Source organism: Chanodichthys erythropterus, chromosome 2, assembly GCF_024489055.1.
Source record: "Chanodichthys erythropterus isolate Z2021 chromosome 2, ASM2448905v1, whole genome shotgun sequence".
Lineage (NCBI taxonomy): Eukaryota > Metazoa > Chordata > Actinopteri > Cypriniformes > Xenocyprididae > Chanodichthys > Chanodichthys erythropterus.
This window is the reverse complement of record NC_090222.1, coordinates 11,454,401-11,467,756: the sequence shown is the minus strand read 5'-3', so window position 1 is coordinate 11,467,756 and position 13,356 is coordinate 11,454,401. Positions and strand designations below refer to the sequence as shown.

The following is a 13,356-nucleotide window of genomic DNA, read 5'->3' as shown; positions in this document are numbered from 1 at the left end:
AGCTCTTAAAGGATAGTGTCAATACAGGCAGATCAAAGCACTGTTGAATATCAAATGTCAAGTCAAATGTCAAGTGTCCCCAACTAAGCAAGCCAAAGGCGACAGCAGCAAGGAACTCAAACTCTAGCACTATGTCAGCCAACTCACAATTATAGCTTTATAAACATTACTTTGATATTATATGTGTAGAACGGTTTATTATAATGATATTATATGTTAGATTATCAAAGTTTTACTCACCATGGTAGCAAGTTTTTCTGGTCTTCTGCCAATTAGCAGCACAAAAAGTCTGCCAGTTGTCGTCAACTTATATAGCAGAAATAATGTAAAAAGTTCCCTTTAACCACTTTAAGCTTGTTTCATTATATCATTCATTTCCAAATGTAGTTAGTTAAGGAAAAAGAGAAAAGAGGGGGAAATAGGAATTAAAAAAAAAAAAAAAAAAAAAACCAATAAATATCATAATGCTGACAGGGAATTACGTTTAAGTGTAAGGGTCACTGCTACATGCAATTTACCACAATGTAAAAGGAGACCCACCCCCAGAATTCAATCTAATCTTGTCCGGGTCTGTGTGGCCGTATCTCACCCAAAATCAGACAAGCCCTTATGGTCTGTAATCAGGTTGAATGTGGTTAAATGTGTCATGTCTCAGTGCAAATCGGACCAAATCCGCACATGCAAAGCCTAGCCAAATCTGGGTCCACTTTTGGTGAGCCACAGCCAGAACACAGCTGACACTCAGCCGCAATTGACCCGATTGCGCTGGCTACTAGTAATATTTCAATGAAAATAACATTGGTGCAAACTGGGCTCACACTGATTTTTAAATAAAACATTTTGGACTAAAAACATCTTTAAGGGATGTGGCTTTCTGAAATGAGGAGGCAAACAACGACCTCAGTTTTTTATTTATTTTTTAATTTTTTATAAATCAAATGTAAATTCATATCCGTTACTTTTAATGTTGTCACATTTTCCTCGTTAAATGAACATTACATTATATCAAAAAAGAAACCAAATACAATTCTATTTTGTATTTTTACACAAACAATGTAATTAATGTTCTATTTATTAAAACCACGTCATCAAGTTAGTGTTTAAGCATTTTTACATTTATTCCAAAATAATAATAGTGGCAGTAACAATTTAACCCTCTATTTTATGCAATATGATATCAATGAGGAAAAAATTTTTTGGTATATTTCCTGCTTAAAATTGGTCACTATAGCACAATCAATAAACATTTTCATTAATTTTTAATTAATTTATTTTTTTAAAAAGTTCATTTAAAAGTCTAATTTTATTAAAACCAAACTAAAATAGACTATTTTGCCTGGAGGAAACACCATACCATAAAGAGTTATACAATATATTTTATTTGTGTATTGTTTTCAGATGCTCTTTTTAATAGTCAACTGCCTCCTCTCACGTGACTTCCCCCCATTCATTCTCTATTACCCCCCACAAAACCCAATACAGACTTTAGGGGCTCTGTTCACTCTCTATGAGCTCAAGGGAGGCACAAGAGACACGGACTCCCACTGTAACTTTACCTGCGGGTGTCGCTGTTGGACAATGTTACTTTAGAAAAACATGCGACTTGTACAGTTTTTATTGTCACATATTGTAATATTTGTGTCGTTTTATTTTTTTAATAAGGATTATTTTCTCATCCTAATTTTTTGAGGAGGCACTGCCTCCCTTGCCTCCTCGGAAGAGACTCCCCTGTTACGTACTCTATATGTATGCTCTGTATACATTTGTTTAAAAATTCCTACTGTTTCTGAGTGTTGAAAGGCACTATTCTTTGTAAAACTGCTTTGGAAAAATATGTTTAATAAAGTCACTATCTAAATTGAATTGAATTGAATTGAATATCATTAGTATTATTTACATTATACATTTTATGGCTGCTTTTCTTATTGTTTTGTTTGTTAACAGACATAACACAGGCAGAACCATTAACAGACACAAATTACCCTAATTAACTTAAAATCATTCCTAGTCTACCATATCCTTCATTTGTAATAACTTTAATAACATTAACATTATTACATCATATAATGTCAAATGCCCAGATCTTCAGTTAAAATACCTAGCAATATAATCACTAGTCTTCACTGCACAGTCATTATCAACCATAACATTTATTTAGATACTATGACATTTCATCCAAAGACAATGTGCGCTGAAGAGCACATGCAGAAATACATGTATGAGATACATAAGGCATGATGCTAGGGATGAGAGAAACATTAAATACAATACACAATCAAAACATTATCATGACCATAGTAGATACTTTTACTGTATATAAGCTAAAACCTTTACTTTGTCTTCAGTTTCTTTATTCAGATCCACAGTACAAGAGCTTGCCACTGTATTCCTGGACTAGAAAGACCTGTGCGCCCCTTTTTGGATAGAATGACATTTAATAAGTTCACATCAGGTGTCTTTTTTTTTTTTTTCTTTTTTTTTTTACATAGCACCGCTAGACATTCAAGACCTTCAGGTTCCAAAATTAAAATCCTTCTCTAGCAGGTGCATCTGCATTGACACATCAGCATCTTTCCTGGTTTCCAAAACCTCCCTAAGTGGGACACTAGTCCTACAGATGAGAACTCAGTGCAGTATAGATGGGAAGTCAGTACAAAAACCTCAATAACAGAATCGCACCAGAGCAATGACGAGGTATGTGAGGGTGATAATAGTCAGAGCAGAGAACAGGAGGAGGAGTCCAGTGAAAAGAACATTGTTTATGGGTAGCTTGATGATTTTCCCTTCGGTTGGGATCATGTTGGAAAGTGCAAGCATGTAGCCAAGGGACCAAGCTATACTGGTCTTATTTACCTATGAAACACAAAGAGAAAAATGAAGAGGTCCAATTTAAAGCACCATTTTGGATAGAGCTGATTTGCAGATATTTCACATTACAGTCATCCACTGAATCTTGAAGTGTATGTTCCTTAGAAATCAGGTGCTCAGAAATGCATTTGCTGTGAAAAGTTTAAATGAATATTTCATTTCAAATAAATATTTTCACAGCAAATATGCCACTTACAATGGATGCAAATGGGACCAGTTTTTGAAAAATTTTGTGGTAATCAACATCATGCCACAAGTTATACTGAAACAATAATCCTTTGATAGATTTTGTACAGTTGACTGGTACAAAAGTTTACTCTTTACCTTTGTTCAGAATTAAAGGGAAGAAATTCTGTTAGAAATTGTGAGTGGCCAGAAAATCTTATCCTAAACTGTAACCTTAAACCTTTCTCATGATAAACATAAAAAATGCAATAGAAATGCAATGTACCTCTTTCTGAAAATTGAGATTTTTCCAGTTGTCCGTGTTAAACTTGTAACCATCTGCAAGAATGGTATGCACATAATTTGCAGAGTAGCAGTAGGACTTCAGATGGATGTCACTGATGTTGTTGCTTTTTTTGAGCTAAAGGAGGGGGAGGGGGGCATTAAAAGGTAGGTTTATTGATTGTACACGTATATAATAAATGTAACACAAAGAACCACAACACCAATTCCTCCCAGTCTATTTTTTCCTGCTAGTCGTGATTATGCAGTTGGCTGGTACTCACACTTTTCCAGTCCTTTGAGCAGAACAGATTCATGTTCATGTTGAATGTCTCCATACTTTGGGAACCCTCTACTTTAAGAGCCCAAGCAGTCCAGTAGAACCCTGCATAAGCCTAGGACAGAAAAATAAGTTCTTTAATAGATATGAAAGAAATGGTTTACCAAAAAATGTGTGCAATATAGTGCAGGCTAGATGTCATAACATTTGGTCTCAATAACATGCAAGAAACATGCAAGTTATTAAGGTTCATCTACACCAGGGGTGTCAAACTCAGTTCCTGGAGGGCCACAGTCCAGCAGAGTTTGGCTCCAACCCTAATTTAACACGCCTGAATAAGCTAATCGAGGTCTTTAATGAATTCTCGCGTCTCGCCAGAAGATGGCGCTCGCAGCTGAATCATCCATCCAACCATTTTTCAAACTGTTGGTCCAATGTGGGTAAAGCATAATATCGTACAGGTATATGTATATATATTTTTAATTGATTGATCAGTAATTGTTTAATTAAGGTTTATACATATTAGTTTCCATGACAGAGTTCAAGATAAAATATTCCATTACTACTGGAGCTGCCAGTTTGCCAAGTTTCAAATCATTATTAAAAGGCAAGCACAAACTCTGTAAAAGCAGTAGCCCTTCCGGTGCACTCAGTGTCTGAATTCACTCACTCGTATTCATTCACCACTTAAAGTGGACTATATTAATGGAGTAATGTAGTTAATAGAGAAGATATAGGGGTGATTTCGATCACAGCTCTAGAAACTTCCATGCAGGTGTTATGAAGCTGGCTGGAGCTACACTCTGCAGGACAGGGGCCATCCAGGAGCGGAGTTGGAAACATATGACATGCAGGTTTAGAATGACATGAAATTAGGTAAATAATGACAGAATTTTCATTTTTGGGTAAACTGTCCCTTCTTAACTAAAGAGAAATGCCTACCATGAAGTCTCCACTGAGTGGTGGTTGATAAACTCCATCGAAGGAGCAGTTTTCAGCTCCCTGGCAGGATGTCAGGTCAAAGATACTCCTGACCAAGGCTTTGCACTGTTCAGGGTTACTCTGTCCAAAGAAAGTAATATTTCGCTTTGGGCTATACCTCGAAGGAACTTCCTTTTTTGTACATTCACTTCCAAAAATGTCCTCTGCAAGAAAGGAGATGTCATAGCCAGAAGGATAACAGGGGTGTGTCACACTAGTCCAGTTGGTGGATTGCTGAAAAGGAAAACAATTCAAAGAGTTTTAGACAACTGAAATGAATTATAAATAGTGTAAATCTGACAAGACCTCTGAGGTGGGACAGGCCAAAAACTTTATTCTAATGAGGGGTTACAGACATTTGTTTAATACTAGTCACTTTTAATGCTAGGATAATAGTTTATATGATGCATCAATAGATAATGGTTTATCCTGTAACTAATTAGTATGAAATTTCCTGGAAGATTTCACATAAGAGCAAATCAGGGAAACATAATGTAATTCATCCCTCTATTTCAACCCTACATTAAATGACTGAAGTATTGACGTGGCTCGTTTGGGGAAATGGTAAGCATAATCTATGGGTTTAATTGCATCGCACAGCATCAGCAATAATGGATTTTCTAAGAAAGGTTTTACACAATTTTGTGATCAATGTCTTAGTATAATTAATGGTGGTGCGAAGCAAGAAGACTTAAGGTATCCTAAATAAAACACATATTTTGGTTGAAGGACCATTCAGAAATTTACTTTAATGACATGAGCATACTGTACCTTTGAAAGTTTGGCCAAAACTCTTTTCTCAGCTTCATTTTTGCCGTAGCAGAGGAAACTGTGTGTGTAGATGTTATATTCATAGCCATAGAGCGAAACCTTAATGATATCTTCTCCTTTGGCATCATCAGAAGTAGCAAAGGCAATCTGGGTGGAGGCTCCGCCCAAGTCCAATGAACCAACTGTCTTAGCCCCATGAGGATGTACCCAGGAATTCCAAAGATTTTTCTATAAAACACACTAAAGTTTAAAATTGTAAAAGTTCAAATAAGCTCTGTTGTCCACTTCTGGTTTAGATTCAATATTGTGTCATAAGATGACTCCAATGGCTTGAACACCTCATACCTTTAAGATAACAGGACTCTGTTCTGAATTAAGACATATAACTGGGCTACAGTATGAGACCTTTTGAAAGGTTTAAATTTTCAAACATTTATGCTGTTTAAAAACATACATTTAGGATGAAACTGTAACCAAACAAATTCTGAGATGAAATAATTTAGTTCCAAAGACCAACATAAAAAAACTATTCCATGAACTGACCTCTAGGAAGTTCCCCATCAGGTAGTTGACTGTGATCCAACCATAAAGGCCTTCTTCCTGTCCAGAGATGATGGAAGCATTTTGGAAATTGAAAGGAAGAGAGCTAAGGTAGTTCTTCATGTCGTTCAAGATAGTGTTGGATGTCTCTTCATTTTTCATACTGTGTAAAAAAGATTTGGAAAAGATGCAGCCCACATGGTGTCAGTGTATATATATATATATATATATATATATATATATATATATATATATATATATATATATATATATATATATATATATATATATATATATATATATATTAAATACAGTATATAAATTCACTGGACAAAAGGTTCTTTATAGAGGAAAAAGTTTCTTTAGATTATAAAAATATTCTTCACATTGGTTGAACCACACAAATGGTTCTTCTATGTCATCACTTCAAAAACCTTTTTTTTTTACCATATTATTTTTGCATTGTCATAACATAAACACTCTGGTTTGTAGCACAAATAGTTTTACTGCACTTTGTTATTCTTCTAGTTATTAAAATATATAGCGACTAATGAATCAGAAGAAATAAAGTGGATAATATTTTTATTATATTTTACACTGTATGATCATCTGAGCTTTTGGTATAATCGCAAAAGGCTCTACTGATACATAAATAGGCTGTTTTGCGATGAATAGGTAAGAACGTAAACAGAAAATATTATTAAAAAGATGAATGGACTTTGTTAATATCATTCTTACTGTAGGAGCCTCATCCCTGCTGTTGCCCCAAGGAAGACTGGGGTGGAGTTATGCTGATGGGAGGGAATGGCCTTGGACATCACTGTCATGCAAAGTTTTAAACTTTGCCATGTGTTTTTGTCCTGTTCCTCGTCTACACCGAAATCTGAAATTCCTGGGCCTTGAAAAGACACATTACATTGTATAAGTTCTATATGTATATTTTTAAGTTACATTATTATTCTATCACTTCCTACTATTGCTCAGTAAAAAGAGTAAAGAATTCTACTCACAAACCAAATATTAATAATGATAAAATATTTCATCCATTAATCTATAGTTCTTAATAGTAAAAACTAATTTTTTAATCCATAAAAGTGTACATTTTTAATGTTGACTAAAAGAGGTGCTTTCAGAAAAAGTTGACTATCAACTTCATAGGTCACTCTATATGTATATTTGTGCAACCCCGTTACCAAAAATTTTAATTATTACTTTTAGAAATCGACATAATGTGATTAAATGATTAACTTTATTTAAACAGACAAAAAATTACAGTGTTTATAAATATATTTGGTTGCACTTCTACTTTAGACATTCTACTAACTACCTACAAGTAACTATGAAATTTCATGTCAACTAACTCTCATTAGAGTTTTAGTAGACTGTAGTAGACTGTTAGGTGTTAGGGTTCAGGTTAGTAGAATAAGCTGACGTAGTTGCAAAGTTATATAGTCAGTTGAATGTCTGTTGGGGGAGCATCACAATAAAGTGTTAGCAGATATTAAGCAGACAGACGACTGGTAGTTGAAATGTAGTTGCAATGTTACTTGTCTAATGTCTAAGGCAGACCATCAAAATAAAGTGTTAATATATATTTAAATGTGTACGAATTTGGTAACAGGGTTGCCAGTAACATGGCTGTATGTTTAACCTAAACGAGCAGTCACTTGAGAGTAGAGTAGAGTTTAGCTAGTATGTTGTTACTGAGGAACTTGTATTTCCAATCAATCAATCAATCAATCAATCAATCAATCAATCAATCAATTTTTTGGATAAAATTTTAAAATTTTACAATTTTACAATTTTACAACTTGATTTAATCCTTACTACAACGGGATTGAACGTGTGATTTTGAATAATCTAGTCAGCACTTATTTGTTTAAAAATTGAGAAAATGGAATGAGATTATTTACATGTCATAGGTCCAAATGATTTTACAGTTCTCAAAACTTTGAAGAATGTTGCATTTTTTTGTAATAGAAGGAAAATCGTATGGTAACAGGGTTGCACACAAAATTTTACCAAAATGTAAGACATTTCACATTATGTTTTTGGTTATTAAAATTAGTTTCATAAAAAAAAAAAAAAAAAAAAAAATGATGATGAGAAGTTTAACACCATGCCAAGTTTAATTTCAGAATGATAAAAAATGTGGGATTTGTCATCCAATGTATACAGTATTCATGGAAATTGCCACCAATATTTCTGAGCTTTTTGTCACTATATAAAGAATAAGCCTCTTTATGTACACCATCAAAGGTTTTATGTAAGCTGATTTGTACCTTTAACCTGACACTTTTTTGTCTGGCTTACAACCCCAGTGTTGTTTTCTTTCTCAGCAGGCCATTCATAGAGATACACGGTAGTTCTGGATGAGCCTGCATCCAAAACAATACCGTACTAGAAAAGGAGAGAATGACAGAAGTGAAGGACGACATTATTACTATAACCATGTTGAAACCAAATTCTAAAGATCTTGCAAAGCCATAAAGAGCTTATTCATTTGCACTGTTCGCAAAATAAACTGATGAATAGCAATTTGCCATGGTCTAAATCATGACTGAGTGAAGCACTCAAGAACAGACATGTCTAATTGCCTCCAGCTCTTTTGAAAGAAACTAAACAAAAGCACATTCTTCCACTGGGAAAATATTCAAGGATTCACTTTATGAGTCATCAAAAGATCATGTATCTCAAGATTAAGGATGCAGCATTGTATGGAATTAAATAACTCCATGAATGGTGATTATCCATGAAAGTTGTTTTGTGTTTAGGAAAATGGGTTTCCGTTCTGTGTTACAAAAACAGAATTTGTTTTCACTAAAAGTAACAGGAAACTCATATGTCATGTCTATAATATTCTTTCACCACATTTACCTGCTATTCATCTGTAAATGAATAGTGGCCCATATTGTGATAACATATGTGGAATGTTTGTTTTTCAACACATCATAGAAATATTACATAAGCAGAAAATATAAACACTACACTTTCCTGTATAATTAGAAGGAAAATCAGTATGATTAAATAATATAAATTAATAATTTAAGGAAAATTCATTCTTGAGCACATGCTTTTATGTCCCATAATTTTACACACTCTGAAAGGTACCTAATTTATAGGTATGTTTAATACAGAGATCTTTAACCCTGCTCCTGCGGACCCACTGTCCTGTAGACTTTTGATGTTGGAATCTTGTTCCAAGACATTATATTCGGAGCTGTTCACGTCCTTGAACTGGGAATTATGTGTTTCTATGGCACCACTATCAACGCCTAAATGAATCTACAGCAGTCAGGTGGAATAGTGGTCACGTGGTACTCCTGGGAACTTTCAGAAAACTCCCATCTTACAAGCTGTAATTACGAACTCTATAGGACGTGAACGCTTTTTACAAGCTAGAATCTCGAAACTACAGGAATTACAAGGTGGCGTGAACGCACCTTGTATCTCAAAGCCTAATCAAACTCACCTTATATAGCTAATCAAGCTCTTCAGAGTTACTAGAAAATCACAAGTTGAAGCAGGTAGGATATAAACTTTGCAGGACAGTGGGTCTCCAGGAGCAAGGTTGACCTCTGGTTTAATAGGGTGTTTGTATCATGCATGCTCAAATTTGATAATTTTACCTTGAGTCCACGGGATACATAAGTCTTCTTATGAGTTTGTACAACTGCTATAGAAATGATCACCGCTATGCTGGCCAGCATAAAGGCGGCGGCCAAAGCTACTGCCACTTTTGCCATCCTCACCTACAGACAAAAAATCATGAACAAATCAAATTCCCAACTTACTGCAAAGTTTCCCATCAAACTAATAGCTGAACACTCTTAATATTCTTCACAACATTAATATGTGTCTAAGACGTGAGCAATTGTCTTAATTACTCAAGTATTGTCTAGTCACTCGGCAGGAACTACTGGTGATTTGGACCATTATTTTACAGTTAAAAACATTATTTTCATGATTTGTTATCAGAAAATTTTTCTTTTTTGTGGTTCATATAACATAATATTTTGAGTTTCTGTTGCCTTCATTGTATTAACTCATTTTTTTATTTCAATGAACTCAAAATTTTAAGGCAACCAGGTAACTTACTTTTTTAAGTTAAACCAACAATTCTTTTTTACAGTTAATGTAGTACTACAAATTTGTCCTGCTTTAATTCATGCATAGTTACCTATTAATGATGAACCATTATTCTAAAGTGTTACCAGTTTCTTTTTTTATCCAAAGAATCATGTTTCCAACACAAGCATAAATAGCTGATTGTAAAAGGTTAAAATGTGCAGTTGCAACTTTGAGGTGAGCTTTAAATTTAAGGTGCAATGTAACCTTCAAGTTGATTCATATTAAATGTAATATTTGATTTTAATGTTAATTTAGATGTTACAAAATGAAGCATTTTTTATTTTTATTTTTTTTATTTTAATTGACAACATAATGTGTTTTTGATAGGAACAGGGTTATTTGCTGAGCCTAATAACCATTAAAAACTTTACTTTTTTAAATGAGGTCACTCTTAACATTTGCTTGAAACAGACAAATACACTTTTTCTATGTTGTAAGATTTAGGAAAGTTTTTCACATTCTGTTAAGCCCACAGGCACTCTGTCAATTGCTGTTTTGTTATCTCCTTTAAAAATGACCTAGAGCACACCCAGTTTTGTACCTTACTCATCCAGATATAAATACATCATCCTGGAGACTTTTACCATAACCATATTATGGTTTCAGTTTCTAATTTAATCAAAGAAAGTGGTTAGCGGTTTGAACTTACAGACTGATGCATACAGTATCTTTAAAAATAAAGATAAAAAATAATAATAATAATAATAACAGCACAGAAGCTGGATAAGAATGACAACCAAAGCACCTTACCATGCCATTGCTATTTAAATTATATATTATTGTAATATGGTCTATTATAATATTATTTATTATTTAATTTATTAATTATTTAATTGCTCTTTTTTTTTAGAGATATTGCAGATTGCATAGACACAAATCAATTAATCTGAACCCACATTTGTTACATGATCTGATATCACATGATCTGATAAGATAGCAAATATCAAATATCAAATACAAAATACATTCATGCGTGTAACAATCATGGCATTAAAATAGTAACAAAAAAGGTTTATTTGCTTACCCCTCTGCGTGAGGCTGCAGTGAGGTGGTCAGAGGACTGGGACTCCTTATTGATCATTCTGTCCAGACGTGCAAGACTGTGAATTTGTAACTGTTTTTTGATGTGTGTGAGAGTGTGTGTGCATATGTTTGTGTGTGAAAAAGCGTGCTGAAGAGACTGAATGGGAGGGGTTTGGCTGGCACTCCCAATGCAGGACCTTTCTTTTAAAGTTCATTAAAAACTCCACCCATTCTGAGGGATGGTACATGAGCAAAAGACCATGCTGAAGAGACAACATGGGAGGGTCTTGGTTGTCACCCCCAATAAGCAGGTTCTTTCTATTAAAGTTAATTGGAAACTCCACCTATTCAGATGTTAATAAGCAAAAAGCCATTGTCATTTCTGAAAATAATCAAACAATATTTCTAGGTCAAATTTAGCTATTTATGTACTATGTTTGTTTTTTAAATCTTTTTTCACAATTCAATAAATAACTGTTATGAAAAATATAGAATTAATTGTATCAGATATTCTTTTGAATATAGCAGTGCATTGTAAAGAAAAAAAATATTATCAAACAATATTTCATTCAATAATGTTAAAGTACAAAATAATGACTAGATTAGTGGGAAATAAAATCAACATAAAGACAGTTTGCAAGAGTACTGGCATTTGAGCAGTAAAATACTTTCATAATTCTCTTTTGGCCCACTGCACATTAGGTGTTTTTAAAAGCATGTAATATCATTTGAAAAAACCCTTTTTAATGGGTTATTTTGTTTGCTTGGTCAGCTGGTTGTTTATGTCTGATCCTAATGGGGCACTTTACAGCAACCTGAGAATGAACGAAAGAGCTCTGTGGTGATCAGCGCTCAAGGAGATCCCTTTATTGGAAAGTCACAGACCGCATGAGAGACATACTGACACTGACATTACATTAACTCTCTGCTAGAACAGGATTCATTTTCAAAACAGAGCCATATTTGCAGTGTGGTTTAGGGTGAGGTATGAATCCTTCAAGGAAAAAAAGAAACTTCTCAGCATGGAATCCTCATTGACTTTTTAATGCAAACTCCTGGGAAAAATCAGCAAAAGATTAACAGTTCTAAAGGCAGTTCAGCCAACTAATCCTGCTTAATGACTCATACCAGAATGTTGCATTTTGGATGCTTCTTCCCAGTACGAGAAGGGTTCAGGGTATGCCAGGGTTCCACCCATAGACTTTCTCGGTCTGCCGACTTTACATTTACATTTGCACATCGTACCGATGTACCAAAGTGCCAGTGCATTTTTCCCGTACAGACGGTAACAGTGTGAAAATGATCCCTGTCCACAAGGATCCAAGAAAACGACTAAAAATGCTGTATATTGCATGCCAGGCCAGTAGTTGGCGATGCTACAATACGCGCCTATAGACTGAACACGTAATACATACAGTGCTCAGCGTAAATGAGTATTACCCCCTTTGAAAAGTAACATTTTAACCAATATCTCATTGAACACAAAAACTATTTCCAAAATGTTGACAAGACTAAGTTTAATATAACATTTGTTTAACTTATAACATGAAAGTAAAGTAATTTTTCAGTTTTACTCAAATTAGGGTGATGCAAAAAGGAGTACACCCCACAACAAAAACTACAACATCTAGTACTTTGTATGGCCTCCATGATTTTTAATAACAACACCAAGTCTTCTAGGCATGGAATGAACAAGTTGGTGACATTTTGTAACAAATATCTTTTTCCATTCTTCAAGAAGGATATCTTTTAGAGACTGGATGCTGGATGGAGAGTGATGCTCAACTTGTCTTCAGAACTTGAATTCAGATCAGGAGCCACTGAATCACTTTCACCCTGTTCTTCTTCAGAAATCCAACAGTGGCCTTAGATGTGCGTTTAGGATCATTGTCATGTTGGAAAAGTGCACAACGACCAAGGCACGGAGTGATGGTAGCATCTTCTCTTTCAGTATAGAGCAGTACATCTGTGAATTCATGATGCCATCAATGAAATGCAGCTCCCGACACCAGCAGCACTGATGCAGCCCCACATAAGGACACTGACACCACCATGTTTCACTGTAGGCACCATGTATTTTTCTTTGCATTCCTCACCTTTGCAATGCCATACAGTTTTGAAGCCATCAGTTCCAAAAACGGTTATCTTGGTCTCATCACTTCAGAGTGTAGAGTCCCCATAGTCTACATCTTTGTCAGCATGGGCCCTGGCAAACTCTAGATGGGCTTTTTTGTGCCTGGGCTTTAGGAGAGGCTTCTTTCGTGGACGGCACCCATGCATGCCATTCCTCTGCAGTGTACACTGTATTGTGTCAA

General features: G+C 34.7%; 1 protein-coding gene across 1 annotated transcript; it reads right to left on the bottom strand.

The window, feature by feature from the left end:
• Window positions 1-2,507: 2,507 nt before the first annotated feature.
• Window positions 2,508-11,189, bottom strand: entpd3 (ectonucleoside triphosphate diphosphohydrolase 3). Its single transcript, XM_067392598.1, has 10 exons — window positions 11,043-11,189; window positions 9,517-9,639; window positions 8,170-8,287; window positions 6,626-6,785; window positions 5,891-6,050; window positions 5,348-5,575; window positions 4,538-4,810; window positions 3,600-3,710; window positions 3,320-3,454; window positions 2,508-2,853 (listed from the first exon to the last, which is right to left on the bottom strand). Exons 1-10 carry the CDS (start codon window positions 11,097-11,099, stop codon window positions 2,662-2,664), a joined length of 1,557 nt encoding a protein of 518 aa, XP_067248699.1. The 5' UTR covers window positions 11,100-11,189; the 3' UTR covers window positions 2,508-2,661.
• Window positions 11,190-13,356: the final 2,167 nt, after the last annotated feature.